Source organism: Oncorhynchus keta, chromosome 5 (genome assembly GCF_023373465.1).
Source record: "Oncorhynchus keta strain PuntledgeMale-10-30-2019 chromosome 5, Oket_V2, whole genome shotgun sequence".
NCBI classification, from domain to species: domain Eukaryota; kingdom Metazoa; phylum Chordata; class Actinopteri; order Salmoniformes; family Salmonidae; genus Oncorhynchus; species Oncorhynchus keta.
Window position 1 is genome coordinate 27,132,974 of NC_068425.1, and position 26,506 is coordinate 27,159,479.

Genomic DNA, 26,506 nt, shown 5'->3' on the forward strand with positions numbered 1-26,506 from the left:
AAATTCCTGGATAAAGCATCAGAAACAATGTAAACTATATAACATAGTACGAGAAAACAGTCACAGTTGTAATGAATTAGTTTCTATAGCTAATCTGTAATAATTGAAAATTCCATGTAATGATATCTGTGCTACTTCATGTCAAGCAAAGATCTAAACCGTCAAGTGTAGAGATAGAAGTCATATATAGGCAGTACTGACTGACCAGAGAATGTTTCCAGTAGTGGGCGATGCCCTCTATGTTGTGAAGAGGGTTAAACAGGAAGTGATCTCGCCACTCATTCCAGTTGATAGTCATAGTGCCGTCCCTGTCCATACTGAGAGATCACACAGAGCAGTGTCAACACATGCACGCACGCACACACACACACACAACATAAACACACACACACACACATGCTTACAAACACACACCTCTGTAGTATTTTGATGGCGTGTTCTGTGGACACCTCCAGTCCCAGGTTGTGCAGCGACTGTTGAATCTCCCCGACATCAATGCGCCCTGCGTAAACAGTGAATCTCATCAGTGCCCACAATATGTAATATGTACCTCCAGGCATACAGTACAGTTAGAGCACAGTGATGTGTGTGTGTGGCTACTTTGTGAACTCCATGCATTAATTTGGTATGATACTAAATACCATTTATGCAGTCATACCACACATTCAGATAAATTACCATACCAGTGCAATGTGACATAGAATGCTCTGTGCATGTATGAACAATTTAAACAGTGTTTTGCGAGTGAAAGGACATTGTATCCAAATGGCCCCCCTACATATGTCTACTTATGTGTGTTTAGATCAAACTTGGTTCAAATACATGATTATCTAAGCAATAAGGCCCGAGGGGGTGTGGTATATGGCCAACATAACACAGCTAAGGGCTGTTCTTAGCACGACACAACACGGAGTGCCTGGATACAGCCCTTAGCCGTGGTATATTGGCCATCTACCACAAACCCCCCGAGATGCCTTACTACTATTTTAAACTGGTTACCAACTCAATTAGAGCAGTAAAAATAGACGTTTTGTCATACCAATCAGCATTCAGGCCTCGAACCACCCAGTTTATAATGTTATTTAAATACTTATTTTCTGTGTGTGTGAATGCATTAACTGTAAGTCGCTCTGGATAAGAATGTCTGCTAAATGACTAAAATGTCAAATGTAAATGTGTATGCATGTGCGTGTGTGAGTGAGGTGGCCATGCCGACCGTCATGGTTGCGGTCCAGTGTGTGGAACATGAGCCGCAGTTCCTTCTCGTGGGCCCACAGGTACTGAGAGAACTCCTCAAAGTCCAGCAAGCCATCATGGTTGGTGTCACTCTCACGCACTATCTGCAGGAGTAGGATAAAAGGGGTAAAAGGGGTAAAAATAGCAGATAGGGAGGGGGTGAAGGGTCAAACAGTGTAGGGGACATGGGGTGAAGGGTCAAACAGTGTAGGGGACAGGGGGTGAGAGAGAGGTTGAGGGGGATGTGACAAGGTGAAAAGGTGTGGGGTGGGTTGGGGCCAGGGGTGAGATTTAGGTTAAGGTGATAGTTTGAGGGGGTGAGAGGTAAAGTGAAGGGAAGAAGCAGGAAGGAGTTTGTGAGAAATGACAACAAAGCCTATCATTATTTTACAAGGTCATAACCTGCAAACATAAAACAATCAGCAGAACTGTTCTATATTCATCCTCTCTAGTGCTTCCTCAAACAAGGAGAGGAAGAAAGGAAGAAAGAGAGAGGGAGAGAAAGAGAGAATAGAGTGAGAACAAGAGTGAGAAAGAAAGAGCGAGAGAATAGTATAGAGAGAGAGCAAGAGAGCGAGAGTGAGAGATATTATATTATTATTACTATTTTGACCTCGTCATAATCCGCTTCACTCCTGTGCCCAGTGTCCAGTTAATCTTCAGTAACAATCACATGCTACTGGAATCTGACCTGAACTAATGCACTTGACCAACACACACACACACACACACACACACACACACACACACACACACACACACACACACACACACACACACACACACACACACACACACACACACACACACACACACAGAAAGGAGAGATTTGCTCAATCTTGGCAGCAACGTTTTCAGAATCTTGTCTAAGCCTATCAGGGGGTTCTTTCTGAGTCTGTCCGTCTTGTATTTTTCATGAATAAATCCACGATGAATAAGCAGTTCAAGAATCCACATAATCCTTGACATTGTTAATGAGATAGCGGGGAGGATTTGCATATTCTCATGAAATTCAAATGAGACTATCCTACTTATCCTGCCACTTATCCTAACCATTTCAACTTTCTGTTAGGTATAAATGCTTGAATTGTAATTCTAAGTGTAGCTGATGGAAGCTGTCTGTATAACACATGACAAGCATAACTTTAAGTATGGCTTTGAATTGGCCCCCTCCTCCATGGCACAAATATAATCAGAGCAAAGTCTATTTAAGCATTGCCAGACAAATACATCCTGGTCTAGAGGGATATTGCCTGTGGTGTCTGAAAACTCCCAGAGGAGATTTGAAGGACAAGCACAGCTGTGGGTGATGATGCTTAGCTAAACTAGCCTACTATTTGAGTGTGGAGATAATGCTAAACTAATCTCCTGCATGGCTGGGGAGGGATGATGCTTAGCTAAACTAGCCTACTATTTGAGTGTGGAGATAATGCTAAACTAATCTGCTGCATGGCTGGGGAGGGATGATGCTTAGCTAAACTAGCCTACTATTTGAGTGTGGAGATAATGCTAAACTAATCTGCTGCATGGCTGGGGAGGGATGATGCTTAGCTAAACTAGCCTACTATTTGAGTGTGGAGATAATGCTAAACTAATCTGCTGCATGGCTGGGGAGGGATGATGCTATGTGAAAGGAGTGATGCTAAACTAAACTACTGACTGTGGTGGAGTGATCTCCTAAACTAATTTCCTTTATGCTAATCTAAATGACTGATTAGCTGTAACCTGAGGAGTGCTATCTGTGTGCTTCTGTGTGAGTGTTACTTAAAGCAAGTGCACTATCACCTACAGTGCCCTCAGAAAGTATTCATACCCCTTGACTTATTTTGTTGTGCTACAGCCTGAATTCAAAATGGATTCAATTGATTGTTTTCTCTCACGTATCTACATACAATACCCCATAATGACAAAGTAAAAACTCATCACTGAATCAATGCATGTTAGAATCCCCTTTGGCAGCGATTACAGCTGTGAGTCTTTCTGGGTAAGTCTCTAAGAGCTTTGCACCCTGGATTGTACAGTATTTGCTATAGATTTTCAAGCCGATTTAAGTCAAAACTGTAACTAAGCCACTCACAAACATTCAATGTTGTCTTAATAACCAACTCTAGTGTATATTTGGCTTTGTGTTTTAGGTTATTGTCCGGCTGAAAGGGGAATTTGCCTCCCAGTGTCTGTTGGAAAGTAGACTGAACCAGGTTTTCCTTTAGGATTCTGCCTGTGCTTAGCTCTTTAAAAAACAAACATTTTACTGAACCAGGAAAAGCCCATTGAGACCTAGAGTCTCTTTTTCAATGGAGACCTGGCCAAGAAGGCAGCAACAATCAATACATTACATAATTAAAACATACAACAACATGATCCAGCCTAATAAAAGCATTTACACTCCTCTGTAACAGTCTCCCATCAATATTTTAAATCCATTCAGTGGCACTAACATATCTAGATGAAACATGGATTGTAGACTATTCCATGCCTCTGGTGCACAAGAAGAGAAGGCAGAAGACTTGCCTAATACTGTGAATATCCTGGGGACTTTAAGTAGCAACCACCTAGCAGACCGGGTATGGTAACTGCTGGTGGTGAAGGAGACCAGACTACAGAGGTAAAGAGGGAGTTTACCCAAAAGGGCTTTGCAGATAAACACATACGAATGTATCTTTCTGCGCATGTAAATGAGGTCCAACCTACCATTTGGTACAAGGTGCAATGGTGGATGAGTGACTTGGCATTTGTAATAAAGCGCAAGGATGCATGATAAACAGAGGCCAGTCTCTGTAATGTATATACACCATAATCAATTATGGAGAAAAGAGAGAAAAGCGGCGTGAACAAGCATCTTTCTAGTCATAAGTGGGAAGTAAGCCTTATTACGAAAATAAAAACACAATTTCAATTTAAGCTTTGTCACAAGATTGTCCACATGAACTTTAAAGGACAACTTGTCATCCAACCAAATACCTAGGTGTTTGTAGGATGACACTAATTCAATGGATAAGCCACCAGATGTGACAATGCTAATGTTCTCTGGCAGAGTTCTAGCTCTGGTAAAGGTCATGAATTTTTTTTTTTTGTATATCCAAGACCAGTTTGAGACCATACAGGGAGGCCTGCAGTGGCTGAAAAGCAGTCTGGAGCTCTTCAACAGCCTGAACCAGAGAAGGAGCACATGAGTATATGACTGTATCATCTACATATAGATGTAACTTTGCTGGTTGCATCCCATTTCCCAAATCATTAATACAAATTCAGAACAACACAGGAGCTAAAATGGAACCCTGAGGCACACCTCTATTAATCTCAAGAAAGCTAGACTTGTGATTGTCAGTATATACACATTGTGTTCTGTCAGAAAGATAGTTCTAGCTAGCAACAGTTCATGGTCAACTGAATCAAATGCCTTTGATAAATCCACAAACAGAGCAGCACAACGTTGCTTTTTATCAAGTCCATTAATGATGTCGTTTGCCACTGCCATAGCTGCAGTTGTAGTGTTGTGCCCCGATCTAAAGCTCAGTAAGTTCTTTTCAATTAAGAAGTTTTTTAACTGTGAGTTCACTAGGGATTCATAGACTTTGGCCAGGATAGGGAGTTTAGAGATAGGACGATAGCATCTGATGGATCTCCACCCTTCAGCAGTAGGAGGACATAAGCTGATTCCAAATGCTGGGTATGGAATTGGTCAAGAGACAAGAGACTCAAGTTGAAATTGTGAGCCACAGGTTCAGTAATAACACCAGATTCTATCTTTAAGAGGTAGGGGTCCAGGTTGTCTGGACCGGCAGACTTTTTAGTGTCTATTGCCTTATAGACCTCAGTATAAGAAACAGACTCAAAGTTAAAATGATTCACATGAGGGCCTATATCATAGTTGACTGTAACAGAACTTACATTAGAGGCCTGGGCCCCATCATTATCAAACACTGAACCAGCAGATATGAAGTGCTTGTTAAAACCCCTACAATATGGGCTTTATCCTTCACTTCATTAGAATCCATCATTAAATGGTCAGGAAGGCCAGAGGATACGTTAGAACCTGACACTGATTTGATTCGCTTCCAGAACTTGGTAGGGTTGTTTAGGTTCTCTGTGACTGCATCTAAATAGTCATCTGATATTGACTTCCTGATCAATCCTGTGCATTTGTTTCTTAGCTTGAGCCCAAGAGATATTTCTCTTTCTAATTAATTCTGCCAAGTTATCTGAAAACCAGGGATTGTCCCTTCCACTGATTCTAACTTCTTCACAGGGGCATGCTTATCACAAATCGACACACATTTCATAGAAAAATTGTCCCAGACAGTGTCACCATCGGGAATCAGATTTACTTGCTTGCTCATCAAACTGTCTAAAATGTATTTTAAAAATATAACGGGGTTTGGCTTTGGTCCTTCTTGTATTTCTAACACAAGAAAATGCACAGTGATCACTGACATCATTACAGAATGCCCCAGTCGATGTGTATTTGTGAGGGCTCTATTCCATTTCATTTTATCTTAAAAAACTCCCCAGTCCTTGCCGATGACAAGCATTCCCATAACATAATGCAGCCACCACCATGCTTTAAAATGTGAAGAGTGGTACTCGGTTATGTGTTGTGTTGGATTTGTCCCAAACCTAATGCTTTTGTATTGAGGGCATAAAGTTGATTTCTTTGCAATTTTTTTTGCAGTTTAACTTTAGTGCCTTATTTCAAAAAGGATGCATTTTTTGTTCTATTTTTATTCTGTACAGGCTTCCTTCTTTTCACTCTGTCATTTAGGTTAGTATTGTAGAATAACTACAATGTTGTTGATCCATCCTCAGTTTACACCTGTCACAGCCATTAAACTCTGTCACTTTTTTAAATCACCACTTTTCTCATGGTGAAATCCATGAGTGGTTTCATTCCTCACGGCAACTAGGTTAGGAAAGACGCCTGTATCTTTGTTGTGACTGTCTGTATTGATACACCATCCAAAGGGTAATTAATAACTTCACCATGCTCAAAGTGTTATTAATAACTTCACCATGCTCAAAGTGTTATTCAATGTCTGCTTTGTTTTACCCATCTACCAATAGGTGCCCTTCTTTGCGAGGTATTGGAAAACCTCCCTGGTCTTGTGTTTGAGTCAATGTTTGAAATTCACTGCTCGACTGAGGGACCTTAGAGATAATTGTGTGTGTGGGGTATAGAGATGAGGTAATCATTCAAAAATCATGTTAAACACTATTTTTGCATACATAGTAAGTCCATGCAACTTATTATGTGACTTGTTAGGCACAGTTTTACTCTTGAACATTATGACATTATGGGGTATTGTGTGTGGGCCAGTGAAACAAAATCTTAATGTAACCATTTTAAATTCAGGCTGTAACAAAACAAAATGCGGAAAAAGTCTAGGGCTGTGAATACTTTCTGAAGGCACTGTATGTGTCACTGCCGGCCATGAAAGTCCAGTCGGTGTGGTAGGAAAGGGTCAGGCGTAGATGGAAAAATCTACCAGCCGCTCAAATGTTTTTACCAGCCAAATTATATTTGGGCCATAATTACACCATGACATAATTACAAAATGTTCACAATTATTTTCTCTCACTTTAGCTCAAATAATGGACACCATTGATTTCAAGAAATGTTGCATAATTTTTAATGTGGTTGCATCATATTTCTGTGCATACTTTGCAATGAAGCTTGCATCAATGCATACTTCAAATGATGTACAAACAGAGTACGTATTCGAGAAGTGACCTCTGTGCTTCGTTTCGCATAGTTTGATTTGGACTCATACTCCGACCCTCCCGTGCTCCAATTTACATGCTCAGTGCATGGTAGTACACATTTTGAGAAACACCCATTGAATCTGGCGAGGCTCTCTGGCTCTACTAGGCTATGTGGCTCTATTGGGCTATGTTGCTCTACTGGGCAATGTGGCTCTACTGGGCAATGTGGCTCTACTGGGCTCTGTGGCTCTACTGGGCTATGTGGCTCTATTGGGCTCTCTGGCTCTACTGGGCTATGTGGCTCTATTGGGCTCTGTGGCTCTACTGGGCTCTGTGGCTCTACTGGGCTCTGTGGCTCTACTAGGCTATGTGGCTCTATTGGGCTCCGTGGCGCTACTGGGCTCCGTGGCGCTACTGGGCTCTCTGGCTTTACTAGGCTCTGTGGCTCTACTGGGCTCTGTGGTTCTACTGGGCTCTGTGGTTCTACTGGGCTCTGGCTCTACTGGGCTCTGTGGTTCTACTGGGCTCTCTGGCTCTACTGGGCTATGTGGCTCTATTGGGCTCTGTGGCTCTACTGGGCTCTGTGGCTCTACTGGGCTCTGTGGGGAGTTTTCTAATCGGTTTACGCACACCACAGATTTTTTTTATGTAAAGAGAAATCCACAATCATTAACTACTATCATAACCATATTATCTGGACTGAATGGAAAATGTCCTGCAAAAGGGATGACTTCAGTAGTCATAAATCCAGCCATTCTGCCAGCCAGGCTGAGTTGAACTCATGACATTGTGCAGATGTGCATTAACACAGTAGTATCCCAAATCCCTGGTGATGACAGTTTAAGCTAGAGGACTGTTTCGCTAGCACAGACTGAATTATGTCTCGAGATTCATTTGATGGCATTGAGGAGTTTACCACATCAGTCACCGGCTTCATTAATGAGTGCATCGACAACATTTTCCCCACTTGACCGTATGTACATCGTCCTGTTTTAATGCCTTGCCTGTTTGATGGTTCATTGGAGGGCGTAGCAGGATTTCTTATAAGCGTCATGATTGGTGTCCCGCTCCTTGAAAGCGGCAGCTCTAGCCTTTAGCTCAGTGCAGATGTTGACTGTAATCCATGGCTTCCGGTCAGGATAAGTTTGAATCCTAGAAGAAAACCCAGTGACGCAAGCCTACCAGACTAGCTAACTATGCTCGCTTTGAGGCAAGCAACACTAAACTATGCATGAGTGTACCAGCTGTTCTGGATGACTGTGTGATCACACTCTCTGTAGCAGATGTAAGACCTTTAAACAGATTAACATTCACAAGGCCGCAGGGCCAGATGGATTACCAGGACACGTACTCAGAGCATGGGATGACCAGCTGGCAAGTGGCTTCACTGACATTTTCAACCTCTCCCTGACCCAGTCTGTAATACATCCATGTTTCAAGTGGACCCCCATAGCCCCTGTGCCCAGGAACTCCATTTTAACCTGTCTAAATTACTATCGCTCTGTAACACTCACATCTGTAGCCATAAAATGCTTTGAAAGGCTGGTCATGTCTCACATCAACACCATCATCCCAGACACCTTGGACCCCCTCCAATCCGTATACCACCCCAACAGATCCACAGCTCAGGCTGTCTCTATTGCACTTGACACTGCCCTTTCCCACCTGGACAAGAAGAACACCTATGTAAGAATGCTATAAATTGACTCCAGCTCAGCCTTCAACACCATAGTGCACTCCAAGCTCATCACTAAGCTAAGGACACTGTGACTGAACATCTGTCTCTGCAACTGGATCCTGGACTTCCTGAAGGGCCACCCCCGGGTGGTGAGGGTAGGCAACAACACATTCGCCACTCCCTGTTCACCCACGACTCCCACACCGCCATTAAGTCTGCCGATGACATGACGGTGATACCCAATGCCTGATCCCCAATGATCGCCTGATCACCAATGATGATGAGACTGCCTATAGGGAGGAGGTCAGAGACCTGGGAGTGTGGCGCCAGGACAACAACCTCTCCCTCAATGTCTACAAGACAAAGGAGCTGATCGTGGGCTTATGGAAATGGAGAGCCGAGCACGCCCCGTTCACATCGACAGGACTGTAGTGGAGCGAGTCGAAAGCTGCAAGTTCCTCGGTGTCCACGTCACTAAGGATCATGGTCCACACACACCAACACAGTTGTGAAGAGGGCACGACTACGCTTCTTCCCCCTCAGGAGGCTGAAAAGATTTGCCATGGGCAGTCAGATCCTCTGAAGGTTCTACAGCTGCACCATTTAGAGCATATTGACTGGCTGTATCACCGCTTGGTATGGCAACTGCTCAGCAACTGACCACAAGGCGCTAAAGAAGGTAGTGCGAACGGCCCAGTACATCACTGGGGCCGAGCTCCCTGCCATCCAGGACCTCTATACCAGGCGATGTCAGAGGAAGGCTGTAGAAGAAGGACTCCAGCCAACCGTCATAGACTGTTCTCTCTGCTACCGCATGGAAAGTGGTACTGATGCACCAAGTCTGGAACCAACAGGACCCTGAACAGCTTCTACCCACAAGCTATAAATAGTTAGTCCGGGTAGCTATTTGATGAACTATTTAACTATCTGCATTGACCCTTTTTGCACGAACTGTTTTGACACATCACATACGTTGCTGCTACTGTTTATTATCTATCACTTTTTTCCTAGTTACAGTAGATGTACACATCTACCTCAATGACCTCGTACCCCTGCACATCGACTCTGTACTGGTACCCCATGTACATAGCCAAGTTATCCTTACTCATTGTGTATTTATTACTACTTTTTCTTTCTCTCTGCATTGTTGGAAAAGGACCTGTAACTAAGCATTTCACAGTTAGTCTACACCTGTTGTTTACAAAGCATTTTACAAATAAAATTTGATTTGAAGACTGAGGGTAAGATGTGTGTGGTGTGTGTGTGTGTGTGTGTGTGTGTGTGTGTGTGCACGCCAGACACTGATATTAAGGTCAGGCGGGGTCAGGGCAGCACCAGGTTTGTGTTACAGTCATACCTTTAAAATATTCATTCAGGAAAGTGTTTCCTGTCATGTACTGGGACAAGCAGATCAGAAAAGCATGCATCAGTATTGTGTTTAAGCAACAGAGTTTTCAGATAGCACTGGTGACAGGCACCTTGAGTTGGAGGGATGTGTGAAAATAGCACTGGTTAATGTTGTGTTGTTTTGAGTTAGAGAGAGCAAGTGGAGTTTTGAAATAGGTCCCAGATGTCTGGGTAATGGAGCACTGATCCAGTGCTGCTGATCCAATCTCTGCTGTTCCGCCTGTGGCTATGGAAAACTGACCTATTCACTGGACGTGCTACCTTGTCCCGGACCTGCTGATTCGTCTCCCTCCCCCGCCCCCTCAACCTCTCTCAACCTCTAAATGCTCTGCTATGAAAAGCCAACTGACATTTATGCCTGAGGTTGCACCTTCTATAACCACTGCTCTCTCTTATTTGACCCTGCTGGTCATCTATGGGTTTCTGTATAAGCACTTTGTGACAACTGCTGATGTTAAAAGGGCTTTATAAATACATTTGAATGAGCACTCTCTTCCAAGGAACTCTTTTAATATCTGTAGTAAAATGCCTCTCACTGCCTGTAGAACACTCTGCCTGCTTCTCCTGTGACATCACAGGGTCAAAATAGAGCACTGAGACACCGGCTAGACTGGACCATAGCTCATAGTACAGGCAGTTGAAGACTTGATATGAGAGGCCTATACACTCGGAATAAGTGAAGCAGGTTATAGTTCCTGTTCATTGTACTAGTAGGCTACAAACAAATATACTTGTTTATAGTAAACACAGGAACTACACAGTTGCCTATGTCAGTGCTTCTCAAACTGGAGTCCACTAGGTACTGAAGGGGTCCACGACAAGATCAACCATTTATTTTACATCATTTTTTAATAAATATATATTTTTAAATCCCTAACTGAAAAACAATGTATTTTATATATTTTTTCCACAGTGCTGTTATTACAAAACTACCACTAACATCATCATCACAAAGGGAAAACAACATTTTGTTCAAATACTGTACCTAACGCAAAAATTCTGAAATGTTAGTAAGAGATATACATCTTTCAAATGATTTGCCACAGAGTGGCAAAGTGGTCTAAGGCACTGCATCTCAGTGCAAGAGGCGTTACTACAGTCTCTGTTTCGAATCCAGGCTGTATCACATCCGGCCGTGATTGGAAGTCTCATAGGGCGGCGCACAACTGGCCCAGCGTTGTCCAGGTTTGGCCGGGGTAGGCCGTCACTGTAAATAACAATTTGTTCTTAACTGACTTGCCTAGTTAAATAAAGGTTCAATTAAGACATGTATAATAATAAAGTGCTCTGTACGTCATTGAAAATGCCTTTGAATGACCGAAACATCACCCATAACATTTTGACACTATTAAAATGCTCAGAATTAAAGAAATTGTACCCTTTCTCCCATCTCTAACTATCAGGAAGCCCGACAGAACAGGCTGAGTGGGCGGGGAGCTTATATTATGAGCTCGCCTTGAATGACAGCTCTTTGAAACACCCTTATGGTCGTTGCCAGGTAACAAGGTAAACAATGGGCCACATGTCAATGATGACCAGGTAAACAATGGGCCACATGTCATTCTGACCCTAAATAGTATTCCTCAACCCATTTTCTCTGCAAAATGTTCTCAACAGAGCTGATAATGGACTGTTAGATATCAGTCAAACAGCAGCAATACACAATTGCATTTATATTGTTTCGTAACTAATCATTGTTCACTGATACACTTCTTCAGCAGAATTAGTCAAGTCTGAGTCCCCCTAGAAGCTTCGACATAAGGGAATGTACATGAAAACAGCATACAATAAGTGTACTGGACAATTGATTGGTGCCTCTGCATTAGCATTATAAATGACAATATGTTCAGAATTGTATGTATTGATCAAACATTTATTTGTTAATTTACATTAGGCAAGCATATCTGAAATATTGATCAACATGGACATTCATGAGAAATAATGGTGAGACATCATTTGACATAAAAAAATAAAAATAGAGCCATAAGCCGCAATATAGGCAACCGGCTGCCCTACAGTGTACAGGACCCCATTGATTCTTACAATTTGTAACTCTCATCTCCCGTCCAAATGTTAGAAAAAATTATATAAAAGAAAATGTGATATCATATAAATTACTTAGACTTTGGGAAATGCAACCAACTACAGAGATTGATGGGACGGGATCGGGAGAGAAGGGGGACCCATGTACCCCGCTTCAATCAAGCAGACTTCAGTCACCCACTTGTCTTCAGTCACCCCGAAGATTGAAGCTGGAGACAAAACCAGGTATGGCCTTCTCCTTGTCAGGCCTCTCACACTGGGCAGACGGGTTCTGGGATGGACAGCTCGCGCATCTTCCCCACATACGGCACTGGATCAAGGGTGACCTTGTTGAAGAGGAGATCCAGGAGCCTGTCTATGTAGCATGTAAGGGTTTTGAAAAGGGAAATGTTTGTTAAATGGGTAGTGAAATTCACTGTTCTGAGTTATGACGTTATCATTTTGTTGATGTAGTGATCTACTCATTCTACAATGTGTTTTCTGGTGTTTTTGAAGTACTAATTTTGAAATATGCAATGTTTAGTGAACTTTTCAATATTTGTATTTGGAATTTGTGTGTGCCTGAAATGTTCAATTGAATGGAATTGAATAATTATGACTTACAGTATTGTTGGGTGTGTCTTCACGGGCTTTACAGTATATCCCCCCTTCTTTGGTCTGTCTTCACTTGATCTGTCTTCATGGGCTTTACAGCATATCCCCCCTTCTTTGGTTTGTCTTCACTTGATCTGTCTTCACGGGCTTTACAGCATATCCCCCCTTCTTTGGTTTGTCTTCACGGGCTTTACAGCATATCCCCCCTGCTTTGGTTTGTCTTCACGGGCTTTACAGCATATCCCCCCTTCTTTGGTTTGTCTTCACTTGATCTGTCTTCATGGGCTTTACAGCATATCCCCCCTTCTTTGGTTTGTCTTCACTTGATTTGTCTTCATGGGCTTTACAGCATATCCCCCCTTCTTTGGTTTGTCTTCACTTGATCTGTCTTCATGGGCTTTACAGCATATCCCCCCTTCTTTGGTTTGTCTTCACTTGATTTGTCTTCAGGGGCTTTACAGTATATTCCCCCTTCTTTGGTCTGTCTTCAGTTGATCTGTCTTCACAGGCTTTACAGCGTAGCCCCCTTCTTTGGTTTGTCTTCACGGGCTTTACAGCATATCCCCCTTCTTTGGTCTGTCTTCACTTGATCTGTCTTCACGGGCTTTACAGCATATCCCCCCTGCTTTGGTTTGTCTTCACGGGCTTTACAGCATATCCCCCCTTCTTTGGTTTGTCTTCACTTGATCTGTCTTCATGGGCTTTACAGCATATCCCCCCTTCTTTGGTTTGTCTTCACGGGCTTTACAGCATATCTTTGGTTTGTCTTCACGGGCTTTACAGCATATCCCCCTTCTTTGGTTTGTTTTCACGGGCTTTACAGCATATCCCCCCTTCTTTGGTTTGTCTTCACTTGATCTGTCTTCATGGGCTTTACAGCATATCCCCCCTTCTTTGGTTTGTTTTCACGGGCTTTACAGCATATCCCCCCTTCTTTGGTTTGTCTTCACTTGATCTGTCTTCATGGGCTTTACAGCATATCCCCCCTTCTTTGGTTTGTTTTCACGGGCTTTACAGCATATCCCCCCTTCTTTGGTTTGTCTTCACTTGATCTGTCTTCATGGGCTTTACAGCATATCCCCCCTGCTTTGGTTTGTCTTCACGGGCTTTACAGCATATCCCCCCTTCTTTGGTTTGTCTTCACTTGATCTGTCTTCATGGGCTTTACAGCATATCCCCCCTTCTTTGGTTTGTTTTCACGGGCTTTACAGCATATCCCCCCTTCTTTGGTTTGTCTTCACTTGATCTGTCTTCATGGGCTTTACAGCATATCCCCCCTTCTTTGGTCTGTCTTCACTTGATCTGTCTTCACGGGCTTTACAGCATATCCCCCCTTCTTTGGTTTGTCTTCACGGGCTTTACAGCATATCCCCCCTTCTTTGGTTTGTCTTCACTTGATCTGTCTTCATGGGCTTTACAACATATCCCCCCTTCTTTGGTTTGTCTTCACTTGATCTGTCTTCATGGGCTTTACAACATATCCCCCCTTCTTTGGTTTGTCTTCACGGGCTTCACAGCATATCCCCCCTTCTTTGGTTTGTCTTCACTTGATCTGTCTTCATGGGCTTTACAGCATATCCCCCCTTCTTTGGTTTGTCTTCACGGGCTTTACAGCATATCCCCCCTTCTTTGGTTTGTCTTCACGGGCTTTACAGCATATCCCCCCTTCTTTGGTTTGTCATCACTTGATTTGTCTTCACGGGCTTTACAGCATATCCCCCCTTCTTTGGTTTGTCATCACTTGATTTGTCTTCACAGGCTTTACAGCATATCCCCCCTTCTTTGGTTTGTCTTCACGGGCTTTACAGCATAACCCCCTTCTTTGGTTTGTCTTCACTTGATCTGTCTTCACGGGCTTCACAGCATATCCCCCCTTCTTTGGTTTGTCTTCACTTGATCTGTCTTCATGGGCTTTACAGCATATCCCCCCTTCTTTGGTTTGTCTTCACGGGCTTTACAGCATATCCCCCTTCTTTGGTTTGTCTTCACGGGCTTTACAGCATATCCCCCCTTCTTTGGTTTGTCTTCACGGGCTTTACAGCATATCCCCCCTTCTTTGGTTTGTCATCACTTGATTTGTCTTCACAGGCTTTACAGCATATCCCCCCTTCTTTGGTTTGTCTTCACGGGCTTTACAGCATATCCCCCTTCTTTGGTTTGTCTTCACGGGCTTTACAGCATATCCCCCCTTCTTTGGTTTGTCTTCACGGGCTTTACAGCATATCCCCCCTTCTTTGGTTTGTCTTCACTTGATCTGTCTTCACGGGCTTCACAGCATATCCCCCCTTCTTTGGTTTGTCTTCACTTGATCTGTCTTCATGGGCTTTACAGCATATCCCCCCTTCTTTGGTCTGTCTTCACTTGATCTGTCTTCATGGGCTTTACAGCATATCCCCCCTTCTTTGGTTTGTCTTCACTTGATTTGTCTTCACGGGCTTTACAGCATATCCCCCCTTCTTTGGTCTGTCTTCACTTGATCTGTCTTCATGGGCTTTACAGCATATCCCCCCTTCTTTGGTTTGTCTTCACTTGATCTGTCTTCACAGGCTCTACAGCATATCCCCCCTTCTTTGGTCTGTCTTCACATGCTTTACATCATATCCCCCTTATGTGGTCTGTCTTCACAGGCTTTACAGCATATCCCCCCTTATTTGGTCTGTATTCACAGGCTTTACAGCATATCCCCCCTTCTTTGGTCTGTCTTCACATGCTTTACAGCATATCCCCCCTTATTTGGTCTGTCTTTACAGGCTTTACAGCATATCCACCCTTATTTGGTCGGTCTTTACAGCATATCCCCCCTTATTTGGTCTGTCTTCACAGGCTTTACAGCATATCCCCCCTTATTTGGTCTGTCTTCACAGGCTTTACAGCATATCCCCCTTCTTTGGTTTGTCTTCACGGGCTTTACAGCATATCCCCCCTTCTTTGGTTTGTCTTCACTTGATCTGTCTTCACGGGCTTTACAGCATATCCCCCCTTCTTTGGTTTGTCATCACTTGATTTGTCTTCACGGGCTTTACAGCATATCCCCCTTCTTTGGTTTGTCATCACTTGATCTGTCTTCACAGGCTTCACAGCATATCCCCCCTTCTTTGGTCTGTCTTCACTTGATCTGTCTTCACGGGCTTTACAGCATATCCCCCTTTCTTTGGTCTGTCTTCACTTGATCTGTCTTCACGGGCTTTACAGCATATCCCCCTTATTTGGTTTGTCTTCACGGGCTTTACAGCATATCCCCCCTTCTTTGGTTTGTCTTCACTTGATCTGTCTTCATGGGCTTTACAGCATATCCCCCCTTCTTTGGTTTGTCTTCACTTGATCTGTCTTCATGGGCTTTACAGCATATCCCCCCTTCTTTGGTTTGTCTTCACTTGATCTGTCTTCACAGGCTCTACAGCATATCCACCCTTCTTGTTTCTGTCTTCACTTGATCTATCTTCACGGGCTTCACGGCATATCCCCCCTTCTTTGGTCTGTCTTCACTTGATCTGTCTTCATGGGCTTTACAGCATATCCCCCCTTCTTTGGTTTGTCTTCACTTGATCTGTCTTCACGGGCTTTACAGCATATCCCCCTTTCTTTGGTCTGTCTTCACTTGATCTGTCTTCACGGGCTTTACAGCATATCCCCCTTATTTGGTTTGTATTCACGGGCTTTACAGCATATCCCCCCTTCTTTGGTTTGTCTTCACTTGATCTGTCTTCACAGGCTCTACAGCATATCCCCCCTTCTTGTTTCTGTCTTCACATGCTTTACAGCATATCCCCCCTTCTTTGGTCTGTCTTCACATGCTTTACAGCATATCCCCCCTTATTTGGTCTGTCTTTACAGGCTTTACAGCATATCCACCCTTATTTGGTCGGTCTTTACAGCATATCCCCCCTTATTTGGTCTGTCTTCACAGGCTTTACAGCATATCCCCCCTTATTTGGTCTGTCTTCACAGGCTTTACAGCATATCCCCCCTTATTTGGTCTGTCTTCACAGGCTTTACAACATATCCCCCCTTATTTGGTCTGTCTTCACAGGCTTTACAACATATCCCCCCTTATTTGGTCTGTCTTCACATGCTTTACAGCATATCCCCCCTTCTTTGGTCTGTCTTCGCATGCTTTACAGCATATCCCCCCTTATTTGGTCTGTCTTTACAGGCTTTACAGCATATCCCCCTTATGTGGTCTCTCTTTACAGGCTTTACAGCATATCCCCCCTTATTTGGTCTGTCTTTACAGGCTTTACAGCATATCCCCCCTTATTTGGTCTGTCTTCACATGCTTTACAACATATCCCCCCTTATTTGGTCTGTCTTCACATGCTTCACAGCATATCCCCCCTTCTTTGGTCTGTCTTCACATGCTTTACAGCATATCCCCCCTTATGTGGTCTGTCTTCACAGGCTTTACAGCATATCCCCCCTTATTTGGTCTGTCTTCACAGGCTTTACAGCATATCCCCCCTTATTTGGTCTGTCTTTACAGGCTTTACAGCATATCCACCCTTATTTGGTCAGTCTTTACAGCATATCCCCCCTTATTTGGTCTGTCTTCACAGGCTTTACAGCATATCCCCCCTTATTTGGTCTGTCTTCACATGCTTTACAGCATATCCCCCCTTCTTTGGTCTGTCTTCACATGCTTTACAGCATATCCCCCCTTATTTGGTCTGTCTTTACAGGCTTTACAGCATATCCCCCCTTATTTGGTCTGTCTTTACAGGCTTTACAGCATATCCCCCCTTATTTGGTCTGTCTTCACATGCTTTACAACATATCCCCCCTTATTTGGTCTGTCTTCACAGGCTTTACAACATATCCCCCCTTGCCTTGGGAAATCTGATTTTGTATCATGGCATTACTGCTGCGGTGGTTGTCTGGAAAGATGTGCAAACCGAGTAGATGTTGAATTTTCTAAAATGTAGATCATTAGAGCCCCAATGACACAAGCTACAGCAAATATAAGACATAATAATTGAATGGCAGAATATAATTTTCAGGGGTAAATTACAAATACTATACACACCAGAACTCCTTTTGTGGACAACATTCCTTCATTTCAGCTGTTTGCTGTCAGTTCTTAGACTCAATGTAGGGGGTTTAGGGATGGAAGAACAAAAACCATATAGTGACAATCAGCTGTGATGCAGAAAATATACCGTCAAAGTAGCCACAGTTACAGCCACCGTGTCAGACTCATACTTACATTATGGTCAGTGCTTGCAAGATAAACTGATCCACTGTCAATGATGGTTCAGCATCCATCTTCATGATTAGCTTCCTGGCAAGACACATCAAATGTTCTCCCCAATTTATAAAGCAACTTCGCTCTAAATGTGCACTGCACACGGGTGTTATGATCCTGTCCAGCAGAAATAAAAATCAGCCACTGCTTACGGATGTCTTCATTCTTCAGGAAATAGTGTAATGTTAAATTATCACTATGGCATCCAGTCACAACACGGTGTGTTTTTTCTGGCATTATGGTAAGTAGCTTGCTAGTTATAAGTTACAACACAGATGAAAAGTTGAGTTACCAGTATCGTTCTGCCACGTTCTACTTGAGCTATTTATGGTTTGTAAACAAAGCCGTATGATGCGAACATGTGATGGCGGTTTTAAGGAGTTACATATTTAAATTAGTTAAGATTATAAGACGCTACTGTATAACATTTACAGCCCTACTTAGCATTGCATAGGGGCAGCAGGTAGCCTAGTGGTTAAAGCGTTGGCCCGTAACCGAAAAGTTGCTGGATTGAATCCCCGAGTTGACAAGGTCGTTCTGTTCCTGAACAAGCCACTGTTCCCCGGTAGGCTGTCATTGTAAATTAGAATATGTTCTAAACTGACCTACCTAGTTAAATAAAGACAGAAATAATCCCCGAATTCAAGTGTTTGACATGAGGGAGGGGACCAGTAACTTCATGATCAACTTAGTTAATGTACAGTCATTTTTTCACTGGTTTCATCCAAATATCCTCAAATGTTATGAAACACACGATGTTCACTGTTCGGACCTTTAACAGAAAAACTATTTTTTTTATATGTGTTGTTTAAACGTTAAGAAATGTAGAGCAGATGTCACAACAACCGATTACACAAATTTACACAAATCTGGCCAAGGGGTCTGTGGAAGAAGTTGGTGCAATACAGTACAATACAATATTATTAATCCACAGTATACCCTTAGACACACAAACGGGCCTGGGAGGCTCACAGGGATCCACAGTACTCCATCAATTACCCAGTTTTCAACTAAAACTTATTGTATTCCATCCAATTGTTGTTTACATTTTACTTTCCATGACTGAAGTATTGGTTAGTCTGGCCATGCATGGAACTGCAGCAGTCATGAAACTTCTTGTATGCTATTTTTTACCTCACTCTAAAGTCTGAGTTGTGTTCGGATTTTGAGGGGGTCCCTGGTGAATTTGCTATCAGAAAAAAAAGTTTAGGAACCCCTGGCCTATGTCAGACATACTGTATGATCAGTTTGTGTTGTTTGACAGGACATAATCGTTTTACTCCTTACTCAGCCAAGAACACACACACACAATTAATGTGCCATGCAGGCTATAATTCAAGGGATACACATTTCTATTGGAATAACCCCAAAATCACTATTCCTCTCACCTCCTCCGCGTCACTGCGAAGTAAACCGCGGGCAGCGAGTCCTATCCTCAGCTCGTTGATGTCGACTTTACCGTCTTTATTGAGGTCCAGTTGGTCGAACAGTTCGGCCCATCTCTCTCGCGTTTCTGGTTCCCTCCCAGGGTCCGACACACCTTTGTCTTGTTCTTGACAGCGAGCCCGGGTCCAACCAAAGCAGAACCGAGCCCTGCCTTCGCCCATGTGAATTGTAGACTTGTGCAATCCTGGTGGTGGTGGCTATTACCCCAACCTGCTGCCGCGAAGCAGGCGTAGAAAATTAAAGGAGTGCTTTTTGTTCTAATGACTCCCAGTGGGTATCGTTACGATAGCCTACCTATTCAAATCCCGGAACCATGGTATATCGAAATGGCACGATAGCCTTACTGAAATAACTGATGTTCTCCGTCGGTCTCGTTACCGAGGCACCGGTTTCATATACCGAGTCGTTGCAGAGAATGTCAGTACACCGGGCGCGGTGTAAACTCTCGGTGCCTGTAATATTAATCCCCGTATCCGTTACGTATCTCGTGACATCGGCGATGATTAAATCCATGAACTAATTCAAATGAATTAGTCTGTTGGTCAGGGGACTGGCTCTGCCTTTTGGATAGGCAGTGAGTCCCCCATGCAACGAAGCGAACCAAGCTCCCTGTTTTTCTTTATATTTTACCACAGCTACAGCTTTGTGTATGCATGTAGGATACCGGGTGTAATTTCTATGCTGTCATCTCTGACAACGCGCTCAATGCGGTGTTTGTGTGCGAGTGTTCGTGAGAGAAAGAGTTCCCTTTTACCTTGAAAGGTTCGAAGTTAGAACAGAGTGCGAGTGGTTAGGTGTAGCTGTAGGAGAAGAAGCCTAACAAAAATCATCCACTTTCACCTCTGCAGGTCCATCCTCCCCTCCTCTCTTGTAAGATTATGATGCTTCCTTCTGTTCATTACATAGCCGTTATCATTATTGCAGCTGCTCATATCACACACACACACACACACACACACACACACACACACACACACACACACACACACACACACACACACACACACACACACACACACACACACACACACACACACACACACACAGCATCAAATCCCTCAAACTATAATTGTAATCTAGCCTCTACCACACAACAGGCTACCACCGTATCCTTAGTCCTAATCACTTGATGGATATTTCATTCAACTGAATTCCGAATTTGTAATGCAGGAACATTAATGTGATCTCCATTTTCACAGTGAAAGTAAAGGGTGCTGTTGGCTGCCCCATCCCCATTGAACCCATTGATAGGCTCTTATTGGGTATTAGTAGATACATAATGGGGTTTGCACGCCGTGACGCGCATCTGGCGCACTGTGACGGAAACCGCCCGGTCAGCATGCATGGGATATGAGAGATTATGCAGAGACAGTGGGAGGGAGGCTCATGACACAGTTCTAAAAATGTTGACATGGACCAGTAGTGGCTCAATAAAACCAAAGTGGACTACGAGATTCTCTCTCTCCCCCTCTCCACCAGTGGCATGTCCAGAATATTTTGAATGGGGTAGCCAAGATGGGGCACAAACCCAGTTAAGTGGGGCCATACCATTTTGAACCTTAATTGATGCAAGATGGATATTTTCAATATAATTACGATGGTTCAACACATTAAATACTTCAGCTTAGGCACATTCTCTACTTCAAATAAATCATAAATCAATTCCAAAAGTTTTGTTACAGTGTTTGCATTAAAATATAAGGGTATTAGCATACAACTAATTAAACAGCAGCAGTACAATAACATGCAAGGCTTTATACAGGGGGTACCAGTACAGAGTCAATGTGTTGGGGTACCGGTTAGTCTAGGTTATTGAGGTAATATGTACATGTAGTCAAACAAATCACTTTAAAGTAGGTTAAGTAGGTCACCTGCTCACATTAGTCTACTCCAAAATAAGTCCAGCATCCGACCAGTGCACTGTGCACATGCCATTTGAATGGTAAGGGACATCTATTACAAACACCACAAGTGTAATGAAATTCAGCCGACAAAGTGGCACGTAATTCATGGCTGCCAAGGGAAGCCAGGATTCCCAAAAAATATGAACAATTAAAAAAAGGGAAAAACGTATTTATCATTCTTGTCTATCTGTGTTTCATAATTTTCCACCAGTTCACAAGAAGCTGAATCTATTTCACCAGAGAAAGCATCCGATCGAGACAAACAGCTCTCCTCTTGTCACGACTTCCGCCGAAGTCGGTCCCTCTCCTTGTTCGGGCGGCGGAAGACGGCACCGGCCTTCTGGCCATCGCCAATCTACTTTTCATTTTGCATTTGATTTGTCTTTGTCTTACACACCTGGTTTCAATCCCCCAATTACTTGTTCATTATTTAACCCTCTGTTCCCCCATGTTTGTTTGTGAGTAATGTTTATTGTATTGCGGTCCGTTTTTGTGGCCTTGTATTTATTACATTGTGTATTGTGATATATTTGAGTAAAAAGGCTTTCATTACTCACATCTGCTGTCCTGCGCCTGACTCATCTCACCATCTACACACAGACGATTTACAGAATGACTCACCTGCTAATGGAGTCAGCAGGAGCAGACGCCCTCCCTGTGGCGGTAGAGGAGCGCGTCCAGAAGCACGCCACCATGTTGCAACGTCTGGGCACCGCCATGGATCGCATGCTGCAGACGATGGATCATTGGGAGAGAGGAGGAGGTCATCCAGCGCCTCAACCAGCCCCACTACAGTAGGCCCCACTGTCCACCCCTCCTTCACCTGGTCGCAGCGGGATTCGACACGCGCTCCTGAGGGAGTATGATGGGACGGCTGCCGTATGCCAGGGGATCCTACTACAGCTGGAGCTCTACCTGGCAACCATCCACCCGGCTCCTTCGGGACATGAGAGCGTGTCCGCCCTCGTCACTCAGGCAAAGCCCTGGAGTAGTCCAACGCCGTATGGAGTGAAGGAGATACGGCGTTGGACCGTTACATAGAGTTCACCCGTCGCATTTGGGAAGTTTTCAACCACACGTCTGAGGGTCGAGCGGCGGGTGAACGTCTGTTCCACCTAAGGCAGGGGATGAGGAGCGAGCAGGATTTTGCTTTGGACTTCCCGACCGTGGCCGCCAGCGTGGGATGGAACGACAGGGCCCTGATCGATCACTACTGGTGCAGTCTGCGTGAGGATGTTGTTCGGGAGTTGGCCTCCCGAGACACCACCCTCACATTGGACCAGCTGGTGGATCTGTCCATCCGGCTGGACAACCTGCTGACTGCCCGTGGACTTTCAGATCGGGACGTGTCAGGTCCATCCCCAGCACTTCTGCTCCGACGCCCATGGAGCTGGGAGGTGCAGCACTTAGGGCGACCGGAGGAGGGGCCATTCCCTAAACCATCTGTGGCCGCAGAGGGCACACTGCTGGTCGGTGCTGGGGAGGTTCCTCAGGGAGTCGAGGCAGCAGGCAAGGCACTATCGTGTCACCCCAGGTGAGTCAGCACCAGGCTCACCCAGAGCCCTCTGTTGCTCACATGTATGTGTTTATTTAATTTCCTGAGTTTTCCCCGCATTCCCAGCATAAGGCTCTCGTAGATTCAGGCGCAGCTGGGAATTTTATTTGAACGTTAATTTGCTCATAGTTTAGGTATCCCCCTTGTTCCTGTGGATATGCCCTTCCCTGTGCATGCACTAGATAGTCGACCATTAGGGTCAGTGCTGATAAGGGAGGCCACCGCTCCACTAGACATGGTTACGCAGGAGGGTCACAAGGACAGAATCAGTCTCTTCCTTATTGATTCTCCTGCGTTTCCTGTGGTGCTGGACCTACCCTGGTTGGCCTGTCATGACCCCACTATTTATTGGCAACAGAGGGCTCTCAGGGGGTGGTCACGAGAGTGCTCAGGGAGGTGTGTAAGAGTTTCCATCGGTGCGACTACGGTGGAAAGTCAAGACCAGGTCTCCACCGTGCGCATCCCCTCAGCTTCCCCCAGATTACCGTATTAATCCCTCGTTCCATGTGTCTCTCCTCAGGCCGGTGGTGGCTGGTCCACTCCAGGAGTCTGAGGTGCGGGAGGTTCCTCCGCCCACTCTGGACATCGAGGGGGCCCCGGCGTATGCTGTTCAAGGCATCCTGGACTTGAGCCATCAGGCAAGGGGCCTTCAGTACCTCGTGGAGTGGGAGAGGTACGGTCCGGAGGAGAGATGCTGGGTGCCGGTGGAGGACGTCTTGGACCCTTCGTTCCTGCGGGAGTTCCACCGTCTCCATTCGGATCGCCCTGCGCCTCGTCCTCCGGGTTGTCCCCGAGGTCGGTGTCGGCGCGCTGCTGGGGGGGGTACTGTCACGTCGGGCGGCATTTGGAGGTCGCCGTCACCGGCCTTCTAGCCATCGCCGATTCACTTTCATTTTCATTTTCCATTTGTTTTGTCTTTGTCTTACACACCTTTCAATCCCCCAATTACTTGTTCATTATTTAACCCTCTGTTCCCCCAGGTTTGTTTGTGAGTAATTGTTTATTGTATTGCGGTCCGTATTTGTGTCCTTGTATTTATTATGACGTGTATTGTGATATATTTGAGTAAAGTTGCTTTCATTACTCATATCTGCTGTCCTGCGCCTGACTCATCTCACCAGCTACACACAGACACTTACACCTCTGTCATAGTATCTGTAGCATTTACATTTACATTTAAGTCATTTAGCAGACGCTCTTATCCAGAGCGACTTACAAATTGGTGCATTCACCTTATGACATCCAGTGGAACAGACACTTTACAATAGTGCATCTAAATCTTTTAAGGGGGGGGGGGGTGAGAAGGATTACTTTATCCTATCCTAGGTATTCCTTAAAGAGGTGGGGTTTCAGGTGTCTCCGGAAGGTGGTGATTGACTCCGCTGTCCTGGCGTCGTGAGGGAGTTTGTTCCACCATTGGGGAGCCAGAGCAGCGAACAGTTTTGACTGGGCTGAGCGGGAACTGTACTTCCTCAGTGGTAGGGAGGCGAGCAGGCCAGAGGTGGATGAACGCAGTGCCCTTGTTTGGGTGTAGGGCCTGATCAGAGCCTGGAGGTACTGAGGTGCCGTTCCCCTCACAGCTCCGTAGGCAAGCACCATGGTCTTGTAGCGGATGCGAGCTTCAACTGGAAGCCAATGGAGAGAGCGGAGGAGCGGGGTGACGTGAGAGAACTTAGGATGGTTGAACACCAGACGGGCTGCAGCGTTCTAGATGAGTTGTAGGGGTTTAATGGCACAGGCAGGGAGCCCAGCCAACAGCGAGTTGCAGTAATCCAGACGGGAGATGACAAGTGCCTGGATTAGGACCTGCGCCGCTTCCTGTGTGAGGCAGGGTCGTACTCTGTAGCGAAATGCTTTCTCTGGTGAGATGGATGAGTCTTGCTGTCGGTGTGCGTCTTCGTCAAAACTATCAATATTTTCAGAGGCCAATCAAATTCTAGGTGGGTTCGTGGCCACACAGGCAACCCCCTCTCTCTCCACGTCTCTCTATCTCTCTCTCGCTCTCTTTCTCTCCCACACACACATGCACAGAGGGTATCACCTTATGAACAGCTTGATGTGACTGTCTGCAGTTGCCATAGTCCTCTGATCTCTTTCCTTACCAGAACAGCCATTAAACCATGGGCCTCTCTGTGAAATGAAGTCTCATTTTATCCTACAGTAGTGTATTAGAGTGTAGGACATATATTGCTATATTATAATATCCCAGACTTTTTGATTGCACAGGTGCAATTTAGAACCTGAAAGGGTTAGTCGGCTGTCCCCATAGGACAACCCATTGGAGAACCCCTTTCGATTCCAGGGACAACCCTTTTGGTTCTAGTTAGAACCTTTTTGGGTTCCATATAGAACCCTTTTCACAGAGGGTTCGACATGGAACCCAAAAAGATTCCAGCAGGAACCTATAAAGATTCTATCTGTAACTAAAAAGGTTTCTCCTATGGAGACAGCCAAAGAACCCTTTTGGAACCCTTTTTTTCAAGGAGTGTAGACTGTAAGATCAGCTGGTATTAAGTTGGTGTACCTGAGCAAAAGATTAAACAAGGAAAACCAGATACCATCTAGCTAATATGTAAGTACGGATTTGATTAGATAAAATGAAACATCACCATCTGCAATACTTTAGCAGTGTGATAACTGTGATGAATAGCAGCCTTGATAGCAGGAAATCAGTCGGCCTTACTGGCACGGACTTGTTGTGTTCCATCATCACTGAGGCAACTCTCCAGTCCCACAACAATGGCCTTCTCCCCCTCTAGAGTCAAGGGTACATCTCAATAGTCTCAAGTGGCCTTCTCTCCTTTCCTTCTGCTGAACTTCTCTTGAGCTAATCTGTGCATCTCAATTGTTTATAGCGGCTTTCTCTCCTCGTCGTATTTCTCGGCACCGTGGTGAAAGTGCATGATAGGTGCGATAAAATACCTGGTGGACATCCATTATATACAAAAGCTTTCACCAATCCTGTCCATAGATTCAGTGTAAATGAAAGGGAGGAGATGAGGAAAGGCAGCCACTTTAGCCTGTTGAGATTCATCCTAAACCTGAATAGAGCTTCACCCCGAGGCTCTGGCAACGATCGTGACTACACCATGAGGAGTGAGGACTGCTGAGGACTGCTGCTCTGAAGCGAAGCACCGAAGAACAGACTCACGCCTCGGTGAGCAGCAATGCATGTGGACATAACTAACTATTTTCATAGAAGTGTTTTAATTTGGAGTTTACTGGACTCCAGTGTAAATTGTTTTCTCGGTTGCTATGGTGCCATTGAGGTGGATTGTTGTACGCTGTCAGGGGTGAGTTTGGTCAAATGCACAGAGACACACGCACACTTCACACACGCACGCACGCACGCACGCACGCACGCACGCACGCACGCACGCACGCACGCACGCACGCACGCACGCACGCACGCACGCACGCACACACACACACACACACACACACACACACACACACACACACACACACACACACACACACACACACACACACACACACACACACACACACACACACACACACACACACACACACAGAGGTTGTGTGGTGGGCGTGCAGAGAGTGTGCTTTGGATCTGCATATCAAACAGCAGGTCATGGCTAGTTCCTTCGTGGCTAAGGAGTAAATTGTGGTAAGACACATTTGTTCAGTGTATTTCATGGTTCCCTGGCTCCAAGAAATTTGGTAACCAGCCTGCTACCGCA

General features: G+C 44.8%; 2 protein-coding genes and 1 long non-coding RNA gene across 3 annotated transcripts in view; 1 reads left to right on the top strand and 2 right to left on the bottom strand.

Annotated features, from left to right (window-relative positions):
* Positions 1-20,297, bottom strand: part of LOC118377828 (calcium-binding mitochondrial carrier protein SCaMC-3-like) — a 31,980-nt gene extending 11,683 nt beyond the window's left edge. The window contains exons 1-4 of the mRNA XM_035764769.2: positions 19,286-20,297; positions 1,217-1,340; positions 415-502; positions 206-317 (exon numbers count right to left, since the gene is read on the bottom strand). Of these exons, the coding sequence (XP_035620662.1) occupies positions 206-317; positions 415-502; positions 1,217-1,340; positions 19,286-19,504 (543 nt within the window). The 5' untranslated portion in view covers positions 19,505-20,297. The remainder of the gene's footprint in view (positions 1-205; positions 318-414; positions 503-1,216; positions 1,341-19,285) is intronic.
* LOC118377829 (uncharacterized) lies at positions 11,874-13,408 on the bottom strand. The gene is made up of 2 exons (XR_004824336.2): positions 12,668-13,408; positions 11,874-12,419 (listed from the first exon to the last, which is right to left on the bottom strand). It is a non-coding gene; the product is annotated as an uncharacterized LOC118377829 (long non-coding RNA).
* Positions 18,010-23,674, top strand: LOC127930338 (uncharacterized). The gene is made up of 3 exons (XM_052520008.1): positions 18,010-18,138; positions 21,459-22,781; positions 23,323-23,674. Exons 2-3 carry the CDS (start codon positions 22,375-22,377, stop codon positions 23,672-23,674), a joined length of 759 nt encoding a protein of 252 aa, XP_052375968.1. The 5' UTR covers positions 18,010-18,138; positions 21,459-22,374.
* The last annotated feature ends 2,832 nt before the right edge of the window (positions 23,675-26,506 follow it).